This window comes from Melanotaenia boesemani, chromosome 6, assembly GCF_017639745.1.
Source record: "Melanotaenia boesemani isolate fMelBoe1 chromosome 6, fMelBoe1.pri, whole genome shotgun sequence".
NCBI lineage: Eukaryota > Metazoa > Chordata > Actinopteri > Atheriniformes > Melanotaeniidae > Melanotaenia > Melanotaenia boesemani.
Window position 1 is genome coordinate 27,980,597 of NC_055687.1, and position 21,674 is coordinate 28,002,270.

At 36.5% G+C, this 21,674-nt stretch overlaps 1 protein-coding gene across 2 annotated transcripts; it reads right to left on the bottom strand.

Moving 5' to 3' along the window:
• Positions 1–2,706: 2,706 nt before the first annotated feature.
• Positions 2,707–7,902, bottom strand: ncam3 (neural cell adhesion molecule 3). Of its 2 annotated transcripts, XM_041989212.1 has the most exons (17): positions 7,656–7,902; positions 7,134–7,205; positions 6,810–7,007; positions 6,519–6,656; positions 6,100–6,243; positions 5,879–5,996; positions 5,595–5,749; positions 5,369–5,502; positions 5,047–5,182; positions 4,730–4,897; positions 4,520–4,639; positions 4,318–4,320; positions 4,070–4,197; positions 3,815–3,983; positions 3,436–3,631; positions 3,198–3,326; positions 2,707–3,052 (listed from the first exon to the last, which is right to left on the bottom strand). In XM_041989212.1, the coding sequence occupies exons 1-17, from the start codon at positions 7,720–7,722 to the stop codon at positions 3,022–3,024; spliced, it is 2,106 nt and encodes a 701-aa protein (XP_041845146.1). In that variant the 5' UTR covers positions 7,723–7,902; the 3' UTR covers positions 2,707–3,021. The 2 variants fall into 2 exon arrangements, with proteins under 2 accessions (XP_041845146.1, XP_041845148.1); XM_041989214.1 differs by lacking the exon at positions 4,318–4,320.
• Between the last annotated feature and the right edge of the window lie 13,772 nt (positions 7,903–21,674).

Here is a 21,674-nt window from a genome sequence, read left to right on the forward strand (position 1 = left end):
ACTCTGGAATGATCCCTACCTGTCTGTATGGTCGACTCCATGGACGTTTTTTTTAAAGCAGTTAAAGAATATTTTATTCAGGCTTTTTGGTTGATGGTTTTTCTTTGTTATTTATTTTTATAAAATTATTATGTTGTTTTATTGGACCCATTTTATGTACAGCACCTTGTGATTTTTATCTGTGAAAAGCGCTTCATAAGTAAACTTTACTAACTACTTACTGACTACAAGGGCAGCATGCAGAATATTTAAAAATAAGTATATATTCTTTCTACAAATTTATTGTAAATTACTCTTTAAATTTACGTTCTTGTTATATTTAAATTTCTATTCTGTAAAGCACTCTGCAGTTTAATAATTCCATTATTTAAAAAAAAAAAACAAAATAAAAAGAGAATAGATAAAAAGTTTTTTTTTTACATTTTTCATTTATTCTGGTACTGCAGAGGCAGATCGTGTTCTAGTAAACAGAAAAAACACTAAAAAGCAAAACATGACAAGAACAAAAAGGCATTGAAAAAGATGAGTAGGTCAAGAGCAATTAAACCAAACCTAATTTAACTAGAACATATCAACATAACATGGTATGAATTCAAAGGATGAGCAACAAAACATATAGACCATGACACAAAAGAATAAATAATAAGTCAAGTTCTGTTTGACTGAGTCACTATGGTGGAACCTCAGCTTCCACCAGTTCCTGTTTTACTGTCCATCACTTTGGCTCTAAAAATCAGAAGTAAACAGGCCGTTTTTGTTATCAGCATGTGATAAAAGTTATGCTTTTTCTAACAGCAGTCTCCAAAGCACAAGCTGAATACGCCACCCTATTAAGCAAAAAAAAAAAAAAAAATAAGCAACTTAAGGCAACATTGGGATCTAATAGAACTTCTGTAAAGTTGGCACTTACAATCCAAACTGGTTGAATTTTAACATTTTTGTTAAGAAACACGAGAATAACCTCCACAGGAAAGATTTTGCCAAGCCTGCAGCTGTTTTAACCAAGTGGTACATCAAGTATGGGATGGAAAAGGGTTATCTCTAAACTTAAAAAAATTAACAAAAAAAAAAAAAAGCATGTTGTTGCTTTGTCATTGTGGAGTCCTATGCAAACGTTATTGATTAAAATCTTTAAAAGACAAGCCTGAAATACAAAAAAGGTTTAGAAAAACCTGAAATGGTCTGAAATTTTTCTCAGTAGTCTGTATGCAGTTTGGGAGACTGCTTCACCCAAAAGATAATGAACAAAAACTTGAATCTCTATAATCTCTATGTCACTTGTCATCATTATTACTGTGCCTCCACACCCAGTTAGATCCACTATGAATTCCTGCTTTGCTTTTTTTCGTTTTATTGTCTTGATGTTACCAAATATACTACACAGGTCAAGCACAGTCTGTTCTGCTTGGCAGCAACTGTTTATAGGACTCATCTTATCTATTTTAAATTGTTTGAACATGAAAGAATCAACTAAAACTAGTTTTTACCCCTTTTGTAAACAGATAAAATAGTAAAAAAAAAATAGTTAAACATCAATTATTTCCTGAGGGAATTCAGCACTCATGATTTGAAAAGGCCAAAGAAAGCTAAATGTGTTGGGAATGAGGAGAGAGCTTATTGCTATCTGCTTTAGACATACTACATCCTGGACAGGTTGCCAGTCCATCACAGGGCTAACACAGAGAGACAGATAACCACACACACACTCACACTCATTTTAGAATGGCAAATTAACCTAACATGTTTTTTGGACTAAGGGAGAAAGCTGGAGATGTGGCGATACATACACATTCACTTGAAGAGCATGTAAACTCAACCTGGACCCTCTTGGTTTGACACAATAATGCTGGCATCACACCACCATTATATGATTCAGTTGCCAGTCATCAAAGTCTATTAACAGACGTTTAAATATGAACATAGGCTAATCTAATCTTTCTCATCTTTTCCAAGTGAAATCAATCACTCCTGTAATTCTTTATCTATGTTTAACCATTAAAGAAAAGAAAAAAGTCGTCTGTTTTCACAATTTTACTGTTTGTCAAAAAGATACCACTACCAACATTCATGTGGTGAGCAGGAAAATACATACAGTCGTTCTACAGGTTTATCAAAATGATCAAAAACAAATATGAAAGAGGGAAAATACACAATTATGAACAGTATTAAATACAGTATTACAACAAGGTTAAAAGACTTCACTGATAAAACCAATACATCTGTGAATCTGCCTTTTGTTAACAAAAAAACTGCAAGAAAATCAAACATTGTCCAGTGATTATACTAATTTACTGCAAATAATATCATGGGTATAATACAAAATAACTTAGAATCATTTGGCGTGAACATTTTCACATGATGACAAGTTTACCAGGTAGCTTCTTTAATTAATGTCCCTAAAGTGGCCAATGCTGACCATACAAAATGTTTTCATTAAAAAAAAAGAAAAAAGCCCAACAGCAGAACTGGCAACCAAGTCACATATGCCATATTTTATTTAAAAAAAAATCACTCTCATAATGAAAAACTCTCATTTGATGATTGCATGGTTAACAGTAAAAGCAATAAATATATGCACACATTCCTTTACATTAAGATTCAATGTTATACAATAAAAATTCAGTCACTAACATAACTGTAAGCTGCCACAAAACAATGTTAGTAACAACACTGAAAAGCAAGTAAACATTTGTTGTGCCTTTCAGATTATTAGACAAAAAGTTTTTAAAGATTGTATAGCAACAGTTTTACCCTGTAATGTACACATCAACAATACCCTACGAAACAAAAGAAAAAGAAATAAAGAAGCTGCATGCGGGATCACATCATCCCCAGTTCAACCATACAGGGGGCTGGATCTGCTCAGTATGAACACACTTTTGGATAAATCAGCTCATTCCCTACAGTGTGTCAGTTTGCGTGACATTTCCTGTATCAGCGGGGATTGTTGGTCTTCTTCTCTTGTTCACTGTAAAGTTTATTGTCAGTAATTTTTACTCTTTCTTCCTTCTGATTTTGGCCTCATGCATCAGGAGCGGGACCTTGTGTTTTCCTGTCAGACAAAAAAACAAATTTAAATAAATAAAATAAAAAATAATAATGATACGCTGAACTTTAAACAAAACAATTAAATAGAAAAGTAAAGAAAATAGTGCTTGATTAGTCTTACACTGAATCATATGAGAGAATGAACCTACTCGTGTTTGGTAAGCGGGGCTTTGTCGCAGGTGACCTCTGTGAGCTGACTGGCCTCCTTGCACGGTGTCTGACCTATCGTCTGCTGGATACTGCCTCTTGAAGTGGATATACCCTTTAGTTTTACCTCTCTGCAGCCAGAATACACATATTTGATTAAAATGAATGTTTGACTGACAGCAACTCATGATGTAAATATATCCCAGGTTCTCTTGCAGACTTTGTTAAACACTTGCTCACCCTTTAGTAGTTTCCTCTCCATCCTCGAGCATTTTGAGACCTGGAACTTTCTTTCCAAACACTTTCACTGCAATAGACATGAGCAGGCCACAGTGATTTCTATAGCAGCAGGTGGCGTCTACAGCCAGGAATACCAGCAGGAAGATCACCATGACGATGCCAACCACAGTGCCTTTGGTCAAACGGGGGCTGCTCACTTAAAAGAGAACGAAAAACAGAAAGATTTCAGACACCCTCATTCAAAAGAGTAAAAGTTATGTGCCAATAGATTTGCTGTTCAGCAGAGTTTATCAGCGCTTATGTTGGTGGTCACCCGGGTAATAGGTCAGATTTCCTGGTTAACGATAGTGGACAATGTGTCAGGTGGATGACAACGTACCAGGCTTTTCTGCAACGGTGAAGTTAAATGTGGCATAAGAGGAAGAACCATTTGCATTGATTGCTGCAATTTCCATTTGATAATCTGAGCCAAAAGCGAGGTCCTTTAGGATGATAGAATCAGTGTCGGGTTGCAGCTGCATTTTTTTCCACTCAGTCTCTTCTGCATCCTGTTAAAAGAAAGAGCAAGAAACTTTAGAATCAGTGGGGAAAAATGTATTTGGGGCATACATGGAAACAAAAAGCCATTTTTCACCTGTTTGTATCGAACGCTGTAGTGCAACAGAGGAGATCCACCATTATCACTCTGTTTAAGAGGAATGGAGAAGGTGTTGCCCTCCACTTTCATGTCACTTGTGGACAAAATTGGGCTGTCTGGTTCTCCTACATGCGGGAGTCAGGGAAGGAATGGAGAGATTATAACCAAATTTAAAGGAAATAAAGAAGAACAAACTTTTTTTTTGCATCTGGCTTTGTATATCAAAGTAATTCTGAGCACTTTACCTTCTAATAATGGATGACAGTGGATTACATGGTGTCATCGACAGCATTAGTGAACAGCAGGCAGCAAAAAATGATGGCATGAAGATGTTATAATTATAATCGGAAAAAGACTAAACAATGATGACAGATGAAAATGAAAAGCCCTGCTTGCATGAATTATGAAAATTGTACATTATTAATTTATCTACATTCTAAAACTTACGTATTCCTTGAGTGCGAACGGTCTCTGCATCTGAAAACTGTCCCCGTCCCACAGTGTTCAAGGCTGCCAAGCGTACTGTGTATGTCGTATAAGGCTTGAGGTTGGTGAGAGCCAAGGTATCTACAAAAATATGAGCAAAAAGATACAACATCATCAACTATTCAGTCTGATTTACAACAGCAAAGCCGCTAAAAGGAGAAGATGTTTTACCTGAAGATGAGATGGTGGTCTTCATCCACTGATCTGCTGGATCTTCTTTCCACTGCAGTACAAAACTTGTGATTGGTGTCCCCCCGCTGACAGGGAGAGTTTTGAGTGAGAAGAAGATGGAAGTTGAACCAGCAGACACTGACAAGTAGTGAGGCGGGCCAGGCTCAGCTGTGGGTCAGGCAGCAAGATGGAAACAGTTTAAATTGTACTATAAAGGCTTGTATATTGGAATAGAATAACTAATTTTTCTTCATTTAAAAGACACTAACACAAAAACTGTATGTTGTTTATTGAGTTGTATAAAGGTGTATACTCACTATATATTGCAACATCTCTCGATGCATTTCCAGAAGTGCCGACAGCCATGCAGGAGTACAATCCACCATCAGAGGGCACTACCTCATCAATCTCCAAAATGCCATCCAACACACGGACACGACCAGAAGTTGAATCCTGAGTTTGAAGAAAAGAAACACAAACAAAACACAATTAAATAAAACTAAAGATTTCACCATGGACATCATGCACAAAGCAGATTCATAGAAGACAAGTCATGTGATCTATGAATGGAAAAAGCTGTAAAGTTTTATAAAATATTAAATTAAACCTAGTTTGCATTGCATGCACATATGTTCTTACCACTATTTGTCCATTTTGCTTGTTGACCCAGTAAAGCTCAGGCTGAGGGTGGCCAGACACATTGCAGGACACATTTACACGTTCGCCCACCGACAAAAACAGCTTATCAACTGACAACAACACCTCTGGAGCCTCTGAAATGAAACACAACCATCATCAAGACATGCTGTCGCTACAATAATGCAACAGGATGAAGAAACAAAACTTCAAATAGAATCAAACTAACCAAACACATGAAGGGTGAGGGTAGCAGTGTTCTCAGATATCTTGTTGGTGGCAGTGCAGATGTACTCCCCAAAGTCGGCCCGAACCACAGATTGTATGGTCAGTTGGCTACGGTCTGAGTTGAAGTGGTGACGGGAGGGGTCAAGTGCTACCGGCCTGGGAGTAAAAAGATATAGTGGGAAGCAGAGTAGAGAAAGTTAGAGGCAAAAAATGAGGCCACAGGACATCACATATTGTTTTTATATTTGTTCACTTATCAGTCTGATTCATACAATCGTGGCTTACATGGTCCAGGTGATGTTGGGTTTTGGCAGACCATCTACCAAACACAACAAAGAGACATTGGTTTCAGGCCCGGCAATCACTTTTTTTTCCATCTCTCTCAGGCGCACAGTGGGACGAACTGCAGGATGAGACCATATTTTAGGAAATGCAGTGATTTTATTATGTCAGATAATATTAATATTAACCCACAGAGCCACACAACTCTTGGAGGTGATACTTGCCATTGACAACAACAGAAACAGCGAGATCCTTAGTGATAGTTCTTCCCGTGATCTTAGCATGGCAGATGTACGTCCCAGCATCCTCTCTCCTCACTTTCTCAATAAAGAGTCCGTTATCAGACATCTTATGGACACGCCTTCCCTCTGAAGTGACATGGCAGCACACACATCAATGCAATGACAGACACCCAAAAACACGAAGTTGTGTTTTTGGGTGTCTGTCATTTACTTTGCTAACACATGCAAGAATCATATTATACATAAGAATATAAAACTTAAACAGGTTTTTCATTGATCTGTTTGAAAGTTCTCCTTGCATAATTCTTGCATATATCATCAATTTAAAGGCAGGCAAGTTCAGAAAAGGTTTAAATAAAAGATAAAATAAGCCATCATGGGACCTGAAGAGCTGATCTTACCATCAGAAGGAATTTCTTGTCTGTCTCTTAACCACTGAACATCCACCTTTGGCTTCCCAGTTGCCAGGCATGGCACTATCCCATTCACGCCTTCCAGAAACTCATGGTAGGTGTGGGTGTCACCAAATGATGGTCCCTCTACAACGAAAAAAAAAAAAAAAAAAAAGAAAAAAAGAGGAAGAAAGAAAGAGGACAATGCAAAGATGCTTACTTTCAATGTAATAAAGTAACAAAGCCCAGTTTGCCCTAAACATGTTCACAGGATTTACCATTTAGCCAGTTATTACTTACCATAAACATACAAAGTTGTCTGAGTCTCATCTTCGTGTCCGGAGTCAAAGTTACACAAACAGATGTACTTGCCCGCATCTGACAATGTTGCCTTCTTGATAAGCAATTTAGAGGAAGTCTCATCCACCTTTGACACCAGATCTTCATTATCAATTTCCTCACCATCCTTCTGCCAGGTAATGTCTCCCTCTCCTCCAGCTGCAAGAGACAAGAAGAAAAGAAAGGGTGTGGGAGTGAAAATGAATGTGCAAGTTTAATTTAAGATGAGGAAATGAAAAACAAGATGAACCATATAATTTATTAAGTGAAATATAGATGTCTCACCTTTACATAACAATAACACCTCCTCTCCAACTTGAACGTCTTGCTTGCTTGTGATGATGTCCATTTTTGCATCTTGGTGGGAACACCAGAGGAAAAAAGTGTAAATTCAACAAAAAACAAACAGGCCAGTTTCAGGTCTGTATCAATGCCAAAGCAACATTCCTGATTCAGACTTTTAGGTTTTAGTCTCTACTAATGCAACACAATCCCCCTACAGAATATCCTACCAAAACAGTCCTTTGTGTTGCAGGTTAAAGGTTAAAATTCTGAGAAGTTTAACACTTAAACATATTTTTTTGGCTTATTATTTCCAGCCTCCTAACTCAGATCAGTCAATAAAAGCAAAAATCATCACATTTTTAAATGATTTTTTCTGTAAAATGAATGGAAAAATATTTATTTAGCTTTTTCCTACATCTTAATACTAAGACAGATACTTCAACTTTTAGTTTTTGCTGACACCAGCATATCAGTCTTTAACAAAGTCTTGCTAAATTTGTAGGTAATGTTAAAAAGTCTTACCTGTGCTGTACACCAGCAGCAGGAGCAGCGAGACCATTTTCAGGATGAATGATGACCAGTTTGACATATTCACCAGGTGACAGGTAACTGATCCTTCAGCACTTCTAATCAGAGCTCTGATGCAAGTACAATACTAAAATACACAGTTTTAAACCCAAAATTAAGATATTTGCTACATAAAATGTAAACCTCAAATCTCTGTTACTGAGTGGGTCACAGATGTGCAGACACCTGTTGTCTTCTGTCCTCTTGACACAACTATAAACCTGAGAAGTGGCCAATGTCAGAGGTTATATAGGGGCACAAGAGCAGATGAAACGAGAGGAAATGTGAAGGGGTGGGGGGATAGAGAGCAAGCTGTTGTCTCTCATCATTCCTTACACCACAACAGAGCTCATTCAAGGAGAAAATGGGAAGTGATAATTAAATTACATCAATCTCCTCATTTCTGTCCTAAATCTATTGTTTTTTTATTTTCATGCTGCTGTTCAACTCATCGTTACTTATAATTTTTTTTTTTTTGGGGGGGGGGGTTCTACTTTTCTTCCTTTCTCTCTCTCTCCACCCTCTTCCCATGTCTCCCTCAAGGCTACCGGATAAAAGCAGGGGAGGGAGGCAGTCCTCCAGGGAAAGAAGATGTGGGGCAAGATATTTTTATCACTCCATCGTTTTTTCCTCTCACGTTGAAAAGGATCACGTTCTTCACAGGGACACGCACCAAACTGCACCACCACGGTGCCACCATTCACATTTGTTGACAGTGTACATCCTGTAGGATGCTGAATTCAACAAACCTCAGTGATGCCCACTTTACTACAGAGGAAACATTTTCTTTACTTCTCAAAACATTTCAAACTGTGATTATAAAAGAAGAAAACGCAATTGTGTTGCTTACTGGCAAAGTACATTTAATCCTCTAATTTAGACTCAAGCATTTTGCCAGTAAATTCTTTGATTAAAGACTTTGAAGTGAAGTAAACAAAAAGCTGAAATTTGGTATTTCAAGTTGCCGAAAACCACAGATGTTATTTTTTACACAAAAAATTATGTTTTACTGCAAGAAAAGTATAGAAGTGACATTTAAAATTATGAGTCAATGTCAGGTGCTCTGTTTTTGATGTAATAAAGTATGCTAATAGCCAGACCCTTGCATACTGTTAAGGTCACATTTGACCCGTTTTGACATTTGACAGCATTAAAATTACCCTAAGTTTCCTTCTTTAAGCCTGACATTTGATAACATTTCCTCAAGTGACCTAAAAAACATTGAAATAATAATAAAAAAATTATAATTGTTTTATTTTTGGACATTGAGACTGTATGGGGTCATATTTGACCCCAATCTATCTATTTAGATGGATTTTGGATGTGCCAGTGTGGGTCACGTCAAGGAAAATGATGGTTTTAGGAAATCTTTAACCTGGGAAATACTACAGGTCATGTTTTTGTGTATTTTTCTTGGTGCAATAATGACGTAGTTCATTGGGGACCTGAACGCTCACACATGAACTGTCACTGTGCACAGAGAGACAGTAAAACAGTCAAATAGTTAACAACAATTTTGAATGAGTTTGCACTGGGAGGATGATGGTGGGGGGGTTCATGACATTATAATGGTAAATTAGTTTTCTTTCAGTAAGTGATATCATGGCAACAAATGAAATGAAACCAAACTTTATTTATAAAGCGCTTTTCATGCTGAATTCAACACAAAGTGCTTTACATGAAAAAAAAAAAAAAAGACATGACATAATGTGCAACTAACCGTTGGTCTGATCTTCCAAGATGAGGAGGTTGATAGTAATTTGGATGAGAAATTGTCACAGTAGGAAGACAACATGGAAGAAAACTCTGATTACAGGCCCTCTGATGAAGATGACTGATGGTGGGGAGCAGGCAGATGTTCATGTAAAAAAAAAGAAGAAGAAAAACCAGTGCTCTCTGTTGGTCTTCGCACAAGAAATGAACACAAGCCGGCTGAAAAGAAGATGTGACTTCTGTTATCCAAAACCTGCAAAACTGCAGAGATTAGTTCATAATAAGCATTTTTATTGTCTATTTTATGTTTTAAATGATAAATGCTGAATAATTATTGATAACTGAGGGGTGGTGTTTGGCTAAACTGGTTAACAGCCAGTTCATGTAACAGAGGCTACAGCTCTTCCACAAGGTGGCCTTCTGCTGCATATCTAAGCCTCTCTGTCTGTCCCCCTTTTCTGCCCACTGAAGGTCACTAGAGCCAAGAAAATCTGAAAAAAACAACAAAAAAATATGATTTCTTGTGATATAGCTATTAAAATAGCATTTGATGGTGGTACTGTGTAGTGATAGATGTTTCTTTCCAAAAACAAGTGTTATGAAACCTAAAAAAAATAAACCCTCCCTGCTCTTTAAACATTTAAGGATAAACTATGCATTTATTAATGTGAGAAAAGCTATTTAGACTTTATAAATAGAAATGGAGTTGAAAGCTTGATTTTGACGTCTACTATGAGGGAATTCTTGGTCTGAGTAAAAATGGACCCAATCCAAGATGCAATAATATAATGAGAGAGCAGAATGTTGCAGTGGTGATACACCAGTAGGTCAGATGTAGGACATTCACCCAGGAAACCAGGGTTTTTGTCTAATGTGGGGGTGTTAGTTGTAGTTCAGGAGAGGTTGGGGTATATATTGGTAATATTGGTGTTTTCAGGCTGTAATTTATTTTGCATACAGTTATTTTGTTAGGCTATAAAACCACATTTGATAAAAGAAAGCATTATAATTAAGCCCCTGACATTTGGGCAAACTTTTCCACAGTCTGTTTTGTTTTTATGCTTCCATCATTACTTACTTTTCTTCTTTTGCTCCTACCCAGTGTCACATCCATGAAAAATTTAATGGGGGGGGTGACTTACATAAGACAGAAGTTAGTGTTAGTGAAGGGTGGTCAATCAATAGATTTCTCTAAGTAACAATTTACTTTGGTTAGAAAATTTAAAAGATGACTTTTAAAAAGACCTAATTACTATTCAAAGCACGAAATGTCCTTGATAAGCCAGAGCAAAGAACTTTAAACTTTAAACATTATTCACATTGCAGAGTAAAGAAACAGAACTACCAATGATTAACACAAATGCAGCTGTTCCTGCAGCTGGAATATCCTGGCTGAAGTGTAGCTCTGGTTTTAAGGGTAATCATTCATTTAGAAAATACAGTTATATTTTATGTATTTCTTATACTTAATTTGTATACCACTCTATCAAAACGAGCAACTGAAAGTACTTTACAGAGCAAAAAAAGAACAGTTAAAACAATTTTAATTAAACCAATTTAAAAACAAAGATAAAATAATTTATGTTAATAACTTGACAGAATTAGGGTGGCCAATGAAATTTTAGGGATGACCCTGAAAATTTCAGTTGTACTCAATTTGTGCTACCTTATATTTAAAATCTGTGAGTGTCGACACTCTTCCCATCACCTTAGTAACCAAGACAATGGAGGAGAAGCTTGGCTCATGGTGCTGGCTCATTTTAAAGCATTACCTGCCTCAACAGCTTAACACCAGGTTACAAGACTGGGGTCATTTCATGAACTTCCATAAGGACAAACTGGTAGTGCATATGATATCCAGACTTGAACAAATCCAACAGGTTTTTGCTGATGTTAATAATGCCAGTTTTTTGGTAACATAAAAATACTTCCAACCTTCCTAACTGCCTTTGAGTGAGAGGCAACCTATACAGTAGAAAGGTCAATTATCCATCTCAGTGCAATTGAAGCCGTATAATGGAAAGAATGTTAAATCCACACAGAAAGGCCCCAGAAAAGATTCAAACCAGAAACTTTTCTTGTTAAGAGGCAGCAGTGCTAACCACATTACTGAACATTTTAATAAAATGTGAAATTAGTTTGATAAATATGATAAGATCTGATGGGAGCCAATAAATCCCATTGCTCTCATGGAATTCTTACTCACACATAAAATATACAGGCATACATGCTGAATAGCACACTAGAAAATCAGTCATCTCCCAACAAACCAATGATCTGAGGGGACTGCTTTGACGAAGAACATCTCAGACTTACTGCAGTGTTAACTGTGCAGATCAAAGTTAACAGAAAGACTTTGATGGTATATCATCAGACAGCACAACTGATCAAAGCGAAAAGGGAATCTTGAAGAAAGTTAACGCTGTAAATGTTTCAGCAGATTTCTGGAGTGGAAAAAAAACAAACAACAAAACAACAAAAAGCAAGAGACTTTTACTCAACAAGCATCTATAAATACAGTATAACACACTCAACATGATATTCTTCATATCAGTTTTGATCATGACCCAGAGTAATGATGATTGATGTTTCATATTTCCCAGTCATTAAAGGGTCAACCAAATGACCTTCCTTTACTAAAACACCCAAACACACATGCATTCACACAGTTTACGTCAAAACCCCTTTGATCTATATGGCTTAAATGCCCACTGCTAGTCAAGTTTCGCTCCTCTGGGTCCTATCACTTCCACTGGCCAACAGCCAGCCTGCCCTACCCACCTTCCCTTTGATAACCTATCAGTGTCCCCACACCAACGTCCAGCTAGCCTGTCAAAGGTTGGCGAGTCCAAAGGGGCCTTCCTATCAGGTTGTTCATCAGGAGGTGTTATTATGGCTCATTAGATTGGAGTGTGCTCATAATGAGGACGATTAACGAGGGTGGGCACACACTGACAGCAGCTTTGCATCGTGTTTGTTTGAGCTTCATTCTTCTTATAATAAGCCTTTTGAGAATGGATAATATTATTGTTTTAGTTGATGCTACTGTAAATAGTGGATTAGTGCAGGACAAAAATGCACAAATAAATTGGAAATAATTAAATATATTTAAATAATCACCTAGTTCATGAAGTTTATGCTTTAGCTTTGCTAGCCACCTAATAAAAAGAATGCAATTATTATTATTACAAAGTTAGGTTCTTTTAAAACCCCGATAAATACTAATAATATTTTCTAAACACCTAATTCACATTTGCCAATTGGACTTGTATTATTTACTTTGCACACAACAGGTGCAAAGTAAAATAGAGGAAAATATAAGTATATATCCGTTGATTGCATTGAGTAAAACCCAGCAAATCATTGTGTTTGAGTCACGGGCTTCATGAATGAGTATAACTTTTTATTATCAGAGATAAAACATGCAATCAAGTCTATATATCAAAAGGAACAGATATAAAGAAAATAAAACAGACCCCAAAAAATAACCCCTGATTTCATGTTCATAAAGCAAAAGTATAATGTAGCTTTAAATTTTACATTTTTAACATGAATGACTTTTTGGTATTAGACACTTGACAATAAACCTTAAAGCTAACAGTTTTAGGAAACTATTCCTTTTCAAATCACATTAACTACGAACCAACCCCAGTTACTTTAAGCAGATTTTAATATCATGCAATACTTATAATTATAATATTATAATAATTTATTCATCATTACTTGGAAAAGACATTTTGTGGCCTGTGTCACATTTTTTGTCAACCAGGAGAGTGTCCTTACATGAACACCCATCTAACATAAACAAACAAAATTTTAACAGTGCCCACCTCTTAGCACAGTCTGCTATGATTTTATGTGTTTATTGATGTAATGAGGTTCCACATGACATGCATGTCACGTTGTAAAGAAAAACACTTGGATCTAGCTACTGAGACAATAAATGTGCAGTAAAAAATAGAGGGATATTTTATTTTATTTATTATTTTGGTGTAGTTTGACAAAGACATTGGATGCATCTGCTGTGTCCCATCAATATATTTGAAGAGGGTTTGAATTCATTCAACCCCATAATATAATGTCACTGGGAGCAGCCTGGTGTGTGGATTCTGGTACATGATTAAATGTTTTTCTATATTTTAGACACAGTGGTCCATATCTGCAAAAAAGAGCAACAGCAATAGGACATCAAAATATTTAATAAAACTATAAAGACTATTGTTCATGTAAGAACTTGTTCCCATGCTTCCAAAAACAAGATAAATAATTTTTGTCATTTTAGCCTAGTCAAGACCATCATGATTTAATTTTTCTAATCAATTAATTTGCACATGAATTAAAATGTGATATTCCTCAATAAAGCATGAAAAGTAGGGACATTATTTAATACAAACATGTGGCTTGAACTCACAAAATTTATGCTGCATCACTTTGTAACAAACATTAATGTAACTGCTAAATGTATTCAGCTTAATATCAGAACTTATGTTTATGTATGTCCTCTGGTTCCATTTATTGAATAAAGTTAGATTTAATCATTTCACAACTCTTTCAAAGACTTTGAACTAAAAAAAGTGTAGCTGACCAGAGTTATTGAGTTTCTTTCTTTAATAATGTACAGTCTTGAACTAATGATGTAATATAATTAGTTGGGATAACCCAAATAAAAATTAATTGACAAATCCAGATCATTGATATTTTAAGGTAGCAGAACAATACTCGTGTCTAGACCTAAGAGAGTAAAGATATGCAAAATTAAAATATCTTAATACAAGTGCAAAAACACATTTTCCCCTCCCTGATATAAGAGTTCTAGCAGCGCTGCATCCTCAGAGCCACCTCCATCATTATGGACCCCCTTCACCTCTCCCACCACATCTTTTCCTTGCTACCATCTGAGAGAAGATACAGAAGCATCAGTTGCAGGATGAGCAGGAATCTGAAAGCTTCTTCTCAACGGCTGTCAGACTGATCAACAACGTGTGTCCCCTCCCTAAATATACCCCCAGACCCTCACAGATCCCCCCACCCTGCTGCCCACTGGACTAAATGTGGGAGAAAGAAGTGACACCAGAACCAACCACTTATTTTTATTCCGTCCAAAGTGTATGTGCGTATAGATATTAATATTTTTAACTTTCCTTTTTATTTTTATCTTAACACAAATGTATTTATTCTTTGCACAACTGGTTGAGAATAGCATCTCTTTCTCTTGTGTGCATATTTCATGCACATGGAAATGACAATAAAGGAATTTTATTTCTTATGTCAAAGTACTTTGTTTACTAAGTTATTGTATACATAATCACATAACTGACAGAAACAATACGTCATCTAAAGACAAGAGGACGAGACAGGCAGGAAGAACCGAGAGACAGAGAGAGATTCTCGTGACTGGAGAAGCCACACCCTCATGCTCTTCTTGAAGTGAACAAATCAGACCTGTGTGTGGCTGTGTGTGTGTGTGTGTGTGTGTGTGTGTGTGTGTGTGAGTGAGTGTGTGTGATTGTGCTTGGTAAACTTTTACACAATCTTTTACATCATATTGTTCTATAACTGTTCTCCTGTTTTATTTTCGGTCTGACAAAAGCTGAATGTAGGACTGTTGAGACAGCTGGCTGAAAACAAAAAGGGAGCAAATGTTTATCACTGTTTGCAAACTTCATCAGTCATCAAATCTCATCTGCAAATTCCAGAGATGTGCCTGATACATAAAGGTAAAATGTAAACACTTTGAGAAAATATTGCCTCCATTTAGAATATTTGACATAAAATTTACAAATTCAGTAACATAAATTTAAATGTTCTTACTTTAAATAGACCCACTTTATATATTTATTTAGTCAGTTTGACTCCTCTCTTCAGATCTCTTAAATAATGAACTTGATCTCCAGTTTTCAGCTTCACTTAATTTTATCATTGAGAAAGGATACAAAATATTTCTGAAATATTACTAAAAAGTAACTAAATGTTTTTCAATACGTGTCAGTATGCAGTCAGAGTGCAGTTTATCTGTAACATCAAAATGCAAGAGCTCAAATACAGATAAGTTGCTGACGATTTGGGAGTGAATGCACATGAACTGTGTGTGCGAAATGATTGCAAAGCCAACACAATGGCTACACGTATGTTAGTTAATCTGTGCTTGAATGCTATTTTTCCATGTGCCACCTACAGAAACCAGTGTAGTTTCAAAGAAAAGACTTCCATTTTAAATATTGCCTTTGACGTCAAATGTTTGATTTAAATGATAACTTCAAATGATAACTGCTCATGGCTGGTTGTACAAGATAAAAAATAAGAACCAGAGTTTATGTAAAAGATTTATAATTACATCATTATCAAAAGAACAAAGTAAGAACAGTCAGGCTCTTCAAACAGACACAAACTATTTCTAAAGGTGGAATTTTGCAGATATCTGTCTGTATACTGTAATTACTAAATAGTTATTTTACATCATATATTTTTTTTATATCTACTATTTTAGGATTCCTGCCTCTTTCACTAAAACTCTTACCATCTGTATTTTTTGACAATGTGTGCAATTAAAGAGAATGATAAAGTTTCTCCAGCAGACTTTAAAGGTGCAGTGTGTAACAAATTAAGAGATCAATGACAGAAAATATTTATACTTTGAAACTGCAGTACCAGCTTTGTTTTATTGGTGCTAGACAGTACATATGTACACAATACTGAAGTAGTTACCTGTAATACGGTCATTGCTGCCACGGGATCCACTCGCAGATGAAAACATGTTTGTCTGTAATAATTTTGGCCACTGATGGCCACCGTTCATCCACAACTGTTGCAATTTACTGCAATATTCATATTTGGTATTTGAAGTCTGTTTTTACCTCTAGATGTTAGTAATTCCTACATACTGTACCTTTAAACTTTTTATATGTTTATATGTTTATCACCATGTCAGGAAATGAGTCACAATATAGTTTTCTCTGTCTCCCTTATAAAGTTATTTTTAAACTTTTAACAAAGTGAGAAGAGTTTTTTATTATTATTTATTTTTCAATTCATTTTCTTCTTCTTTTTTCTTCTTTTTTGTTTTCACTCAATAATTTCAGAAGAAATAGGTTATAATACAGAATATAAACTATCGCTACGTATAACAGATTGGTACACACAGTCATCTAACACAATGTTACATGTCCTTCAAAATGCTTCAGTGTCAGCAGATTATAGCGTAAATGAGAACACACTAAAAGAATAAAGTATTAAGTATTGTAAATTAAATGACACGGTAATGAAGCAGTAATGATGAACAGCATTATAAGCAAGGTTGTGCTTGTCCCTCATGAGCAGCTTTTTGTGCTTATGTCTGTAAGATAATCAATGATACAAAAATAAGAACTGACTTTGCTCTAACTAAAGAAGCATTTCCCTTCTTCTGTGTTCTCCTATTATGAAAGTAACAGCAATGCAGTCTTTTGCTATATTTATCCTGATATTTATTTAGAGAGATGACGGCAAGAGAAATGCCCTGAGGTCGTCAAAATCTGTTTACGCCAACCATTGTTGTCACAAAATAACCAATAAACAAAACCTGCAGTGTGTTGTCTCTAAGTGCACCAAATAGGGTGTATTGTGTTTGGCTATTGTGATCGGTATTTTGTCTGACCCTTGCGTATCCACATATCTTCAGTAAATATAATGAGAGTCAGCCAGGCTACTTCCTGCTCAGTGCTCGTCTCTTCCTGACTTTTTTTTGGGCCATACAGGAAGCTCAGGTGATAAATTTGGCCTCTATATCTGTGTTGTATTGGTTTTCTTGCGAAACATCTGGAATTCAAACCCAATAGAACAATGCAGTGATTCAGATAAAATGTCAGGGCCACTTGGACCTAATGATATTCCCATTGTTGTGGGGATATCAGTTGAAACTCACGAACTCACTCACGAACACACATAAGGTGGAGTAAAAGAGAAAACTCCTTAGAGCAGCATCTTCTTGCCCAGCTGAGCAAAAGTGTAGATACTACCTAAGGCAGGATGTTTCCTAATGCATTGTTCATTCTGGGAGCAAATTGTGACTTTAATACTGCGCCATAAGTGTTCATATCACCAGCTGAGACAGGCTCCACACACTGTGATCTTCATAAAATAACACAATTCATACACAAACATAACTGAACATTTTCAACTGATGAGCTGATGTTTCAGCTTATGTTGGTTGTAACCTGCCATTCACGGTTATTATAATTTCAGTTTAGGCCACATCAGCATTTGACAGGAAATTGTAAGCTATCCCTCAAGTATTGTACATTGGAGGATTGTTTGTGCATGTTCCCTAAAATTAATGCTATGAGTACCTAAGATAGAATTTGGAGGTGATAGGTAGAGGCAGTGCAGGGGCATATTATCCTATTATCCTAATTGCCCCCCCACCAATCGTTTGATTCTCTCAAAGGTGTGCAGCTGTGAATTTTAGCCAAACATCAATATATTTTGTTCTTCTCTGCTTAAAGAACCTGTGGCTGTTGTGTGGACCCTGACCTGCCCTGATCTGGGTGGCTCCTGTGGTGGCACTTCTGTGGTCATGGGCTGACTTCCAGTGTGACTGGATCTCCAAGATACCGTTTCCTCACAGCAGCATCAAGCCAGATGTTTTCTTTCTATTGATATTTTTATACCCACATTCAGTTAAGAGACAGTAACTAGAGATGTGAGTCCATGTTTGTACAGAATGGGGTATGGGAGGATAGAATGAGTGTACATGCACTTTGTATGTGTGTGAGTGTGTGTGTGTGTGTGTGTGTGTGTGTGTGTGTGTGTGTGTGTGTGTGTGTGTGTGTGTGTGAAAGGGACTACTATGAGGTGTGTTTTAATTTCCTGTTATATACTCTGGTGTGTGAAGGCTTTGAAATTTTGTTTTTAACATGTATAATTTGTTTTTATTATGTAAAGCACTTTGTGTTGCTGTGTGCATGAAAAGTTCTCTATAAATAAAATTTGATTTTATTAGATTTAATTTGATTTACTTTCTCATTTGCTGCCATGGCCACTCAGTTATTAGTGCAGACTTATCATTGGTTGGATCAATAGTTGGCTTTGGGAAAACTATAGACTCCTGACATAAGATAGTCGGTGCTGGGTAGTCAGTAGACCTAATTTTGGCTCTTTTATTGTGCCAAAATGTCACCTTTTGTAAACATGGTCAGACTTGTTGATGAACAATTTGTCAAGTACATTTGACCAGCAGCACCTGGCTGTTACTTATCTTCTTAATCCATATAGAAGCTATAAGAATGTATTTAGTTTTTACACACAACTTCTGTCCTTTGGCTTAGTTTTTGCAAAATAATTAATGTCATTCAATGTTTTACGCTGGGGTTGATGCTTCGTTTTTCTGTGAATGCATCTATGAAAAGTCTTTATGTCATCCATGGGTTCCAGAGTGGTGAGACGGAGGAAATATAATGGGATGCCTTAAAAAGTTAAGGACTGCACTCAGTGTGGCGTGACCAGAGATTTTTTTTAGTCAAAGCCATGTCCTTCTTCAAACAGTTCTTCAGTCTAAACAATCCAAAGTCGCCATCAAGTCTTTCACCACATCTTTCATCTGAACAGCCAGACCCACTCTGGAAGATTCAGCTGCAGATGAGAAAAAAGCACTTTAAAGTAGTGGGAAGAACATCATATGACAATAAGAAAAATGTCTCTAAGTTGATAATTATGACTGTTGATGATTTTACCAAATGCAAACAGCAGTAAAATAAGGGTGTTTTTGTTATGTTTTTCTTTCCATTTAATTATCTAGTAAGTCTTAAACAAAAAAAAAGCTAAAGTGAAAAGTCATAATATGTTAAATTTGAAGACTGTGTTTCTTCTGGTCTTTTTAGTTTTATTTTTCTCACTGTTTGCAGATGCCAGTGTGTCTGGCCTCCTTTCTGGTAGAAATGTTGGTACTAGCATTAGTAAGGGCAGAATTCTTGCTCACTTATTCAATTCATTATCAGTCTTTCATCTGAAGCTACTTTGTGTGATGCAGTGCGATTATAGCTGGAACTGTCACTGTTACTGTATGCCACTAAAACTCAAAATACAATCAGCAGCAACAATAGCAGGAAGACAGATGGCGGGCTGTGTGCAGTTAGCTCATCTAAAATTAACCTTACATACAACAATGCGTAGTAGTCTGTGTGAATCTAATAAACAATTTTTGTAGCTAAGGAGGGAAACATACAGCTTCTTCTGTCTCACTTTGCCTAAACTCAGACTGTTAACATCTCTCTCTTGATATTAACTCAGTCTGGGCCTAACAGAGCAAACTTCCTTCCTTCTTTGCATGTAGTGTAAATCATCTTAGAGTAATATTTTCCTTCTCAGACATGAATTTAAATTTGGAATCAGATATATTTACTGATCAACTGCATAAGTTGTTTATTTCTGTTACAATGGGTTACTATAGTAACAGTCGCTGCTGGCAGTCTGGATTGAAGGGAAAGTCATTGACTCCAACCCAGCTAAAAAAATACAAATATGATAGTTACCAGAATGTAGTCTCTTTCTATAGAAGAAGTTATAAATAATAAGGACATGTAGTGCCATGGTTCGATGACACAGTGAAAGCAAACTTGCACGTAACCATGCAGCATTACTGTAAGCTGTTAGTGTGGCTTATCTCAGCCTCTGCTGATGACAGAGGCCTTTTCTTTTGTTGAGCTGCTGCCTTGGGGAGATGATGAAGGGAAAAGAGATGATTTCACACATAAACACATACAGTAACCCACTTTCTTTATCACACTCATACACACATAAACACAATAAACTTATCGGGTCCCCTCAGATAACATAGGCCACTTCACACAACAGATTTGCCGCTGTAGCAACGTACTGGTGTCCATAAAAATGGACAAACTACTACTTACTGACACAAAGACACAAAACATGAGCTGACATATAAGACACGTGTTTAATGTCTTATAGAAGTAAAAACTATAGGATGTGCTTAGTTTTTTTTTTTAAACAATATCTGCTTGCCCATGGGTCAGTAACTGAAGGCAATACTTAAACATACGCTTATGATGTATCTTGCTGTACTAAATTCATTTGAACCTAAAACTATATACTTACAGCTGTATGACCTGCTTAAGAGAATTATTCAGACATAATCAGAATAATTATCTTTTTTTCATTCAAGAAATATATATTGTCACCATGATATCAGCTGCTGGTTCATGGTTTTGAAGCCTCAAGGCTGATATTTTGCCACTTGCTGTGTGGTTTATGCAGAAGGTTGAGATGAAGAGTGGTACTTGAAACTTCTAAAAAAAAAAGATAGCTCTCCTTCAGGACTAATTTTCAAGAAAACCAATATTTACAACATAGCTCATTGACTTAGCACTTTACAGCTTCTCCACATGGGCTTGACCGGCTGTTTCTTAACCCTAGAACAATAAAATCAGGTGAGGAGCCATTCTAACCCAATGTAGCGAGGCTGAAAATCACCTGACCTTAGTGCTCTAGGGTTAAACAGTAAATGCAATCAAGACATAGCTGGACTAACCACACCATACATTGACATCAACAAGGAAATTTTAGGTGTGAAGCTAAGTGGTTATAATAGATTTTGTCATTACTATATGTTAGTTAGTGCCTGATGTATGCTGCATATGCACTATGGCTGACTAGTCAAAATTTTGCTGAGTAAGAGTTAGTGGATGAGTACAGTCACTGAGCTGCAGTGACTGTGCATGTAGCACAAGAACATCTGTAATCCAGTTCTTCATCTAAAGTGTAAAATCACATGGAGACATAAAGAATGAGAATAACAAAGACCACTACCAACAAAGTGCAGACATGCACTTTGAAGAATCCACCAGCTGAATGAGGTCAGCAACAATAAAAATTAAGAAGCAGAAGATGAATAATCGAGTGTTATAAGACAGGCCCTGGTTCAGCCACCTCCTAGTGAACATCAAGGGTATAAGCCTTACCTTCTTCACATGACATTGGAAGCAAAGGTCTCCTCTTGATGGGGTTGATGGGTCAAAGACTCAGTCAGTAGAGATTATAGAACTTTGATATGAATGGTCTCATCACTGCTTTGGAACAAATGCTCTCCCTGGACCTAATGCACTGCTGATTTTAAGACAGGAGAAATGAACATATGGTGGATGAAGCAACAACAACCTCAATCTTTATTGGCACCAGAAAATGCCCTGAACTGTTTTTTTTAGCTCATGAAGTAAAACACATAAAATCAGTTGGATTTAATGTTGCAGTAACCCAGTGTTTCAGCCTAAT

Coding starts and splice junctions, on each gene's coding strand:
- ncam3 (XM_041989212.1), bottom strand. CDS start 7,722: ATGTCAAACTGGTCATCATTCATCCTGAAAATGGTCTCGCTGCTCCTG. Junction 6,244..6,518: donor ACAAGAAATTCCTTCTGATG/GTAAGATCAGCT, acceptor ATGTCACTTCAG/AGGGAAGGCGTGTCCATAAG. Junction 3,984..4,069: donor ACAGCGTTCGATACAAACAG/GTGAAAAATGGC, acceptor TTCTTTTAACAG/GATGCAGAAGAGACTGAGTG.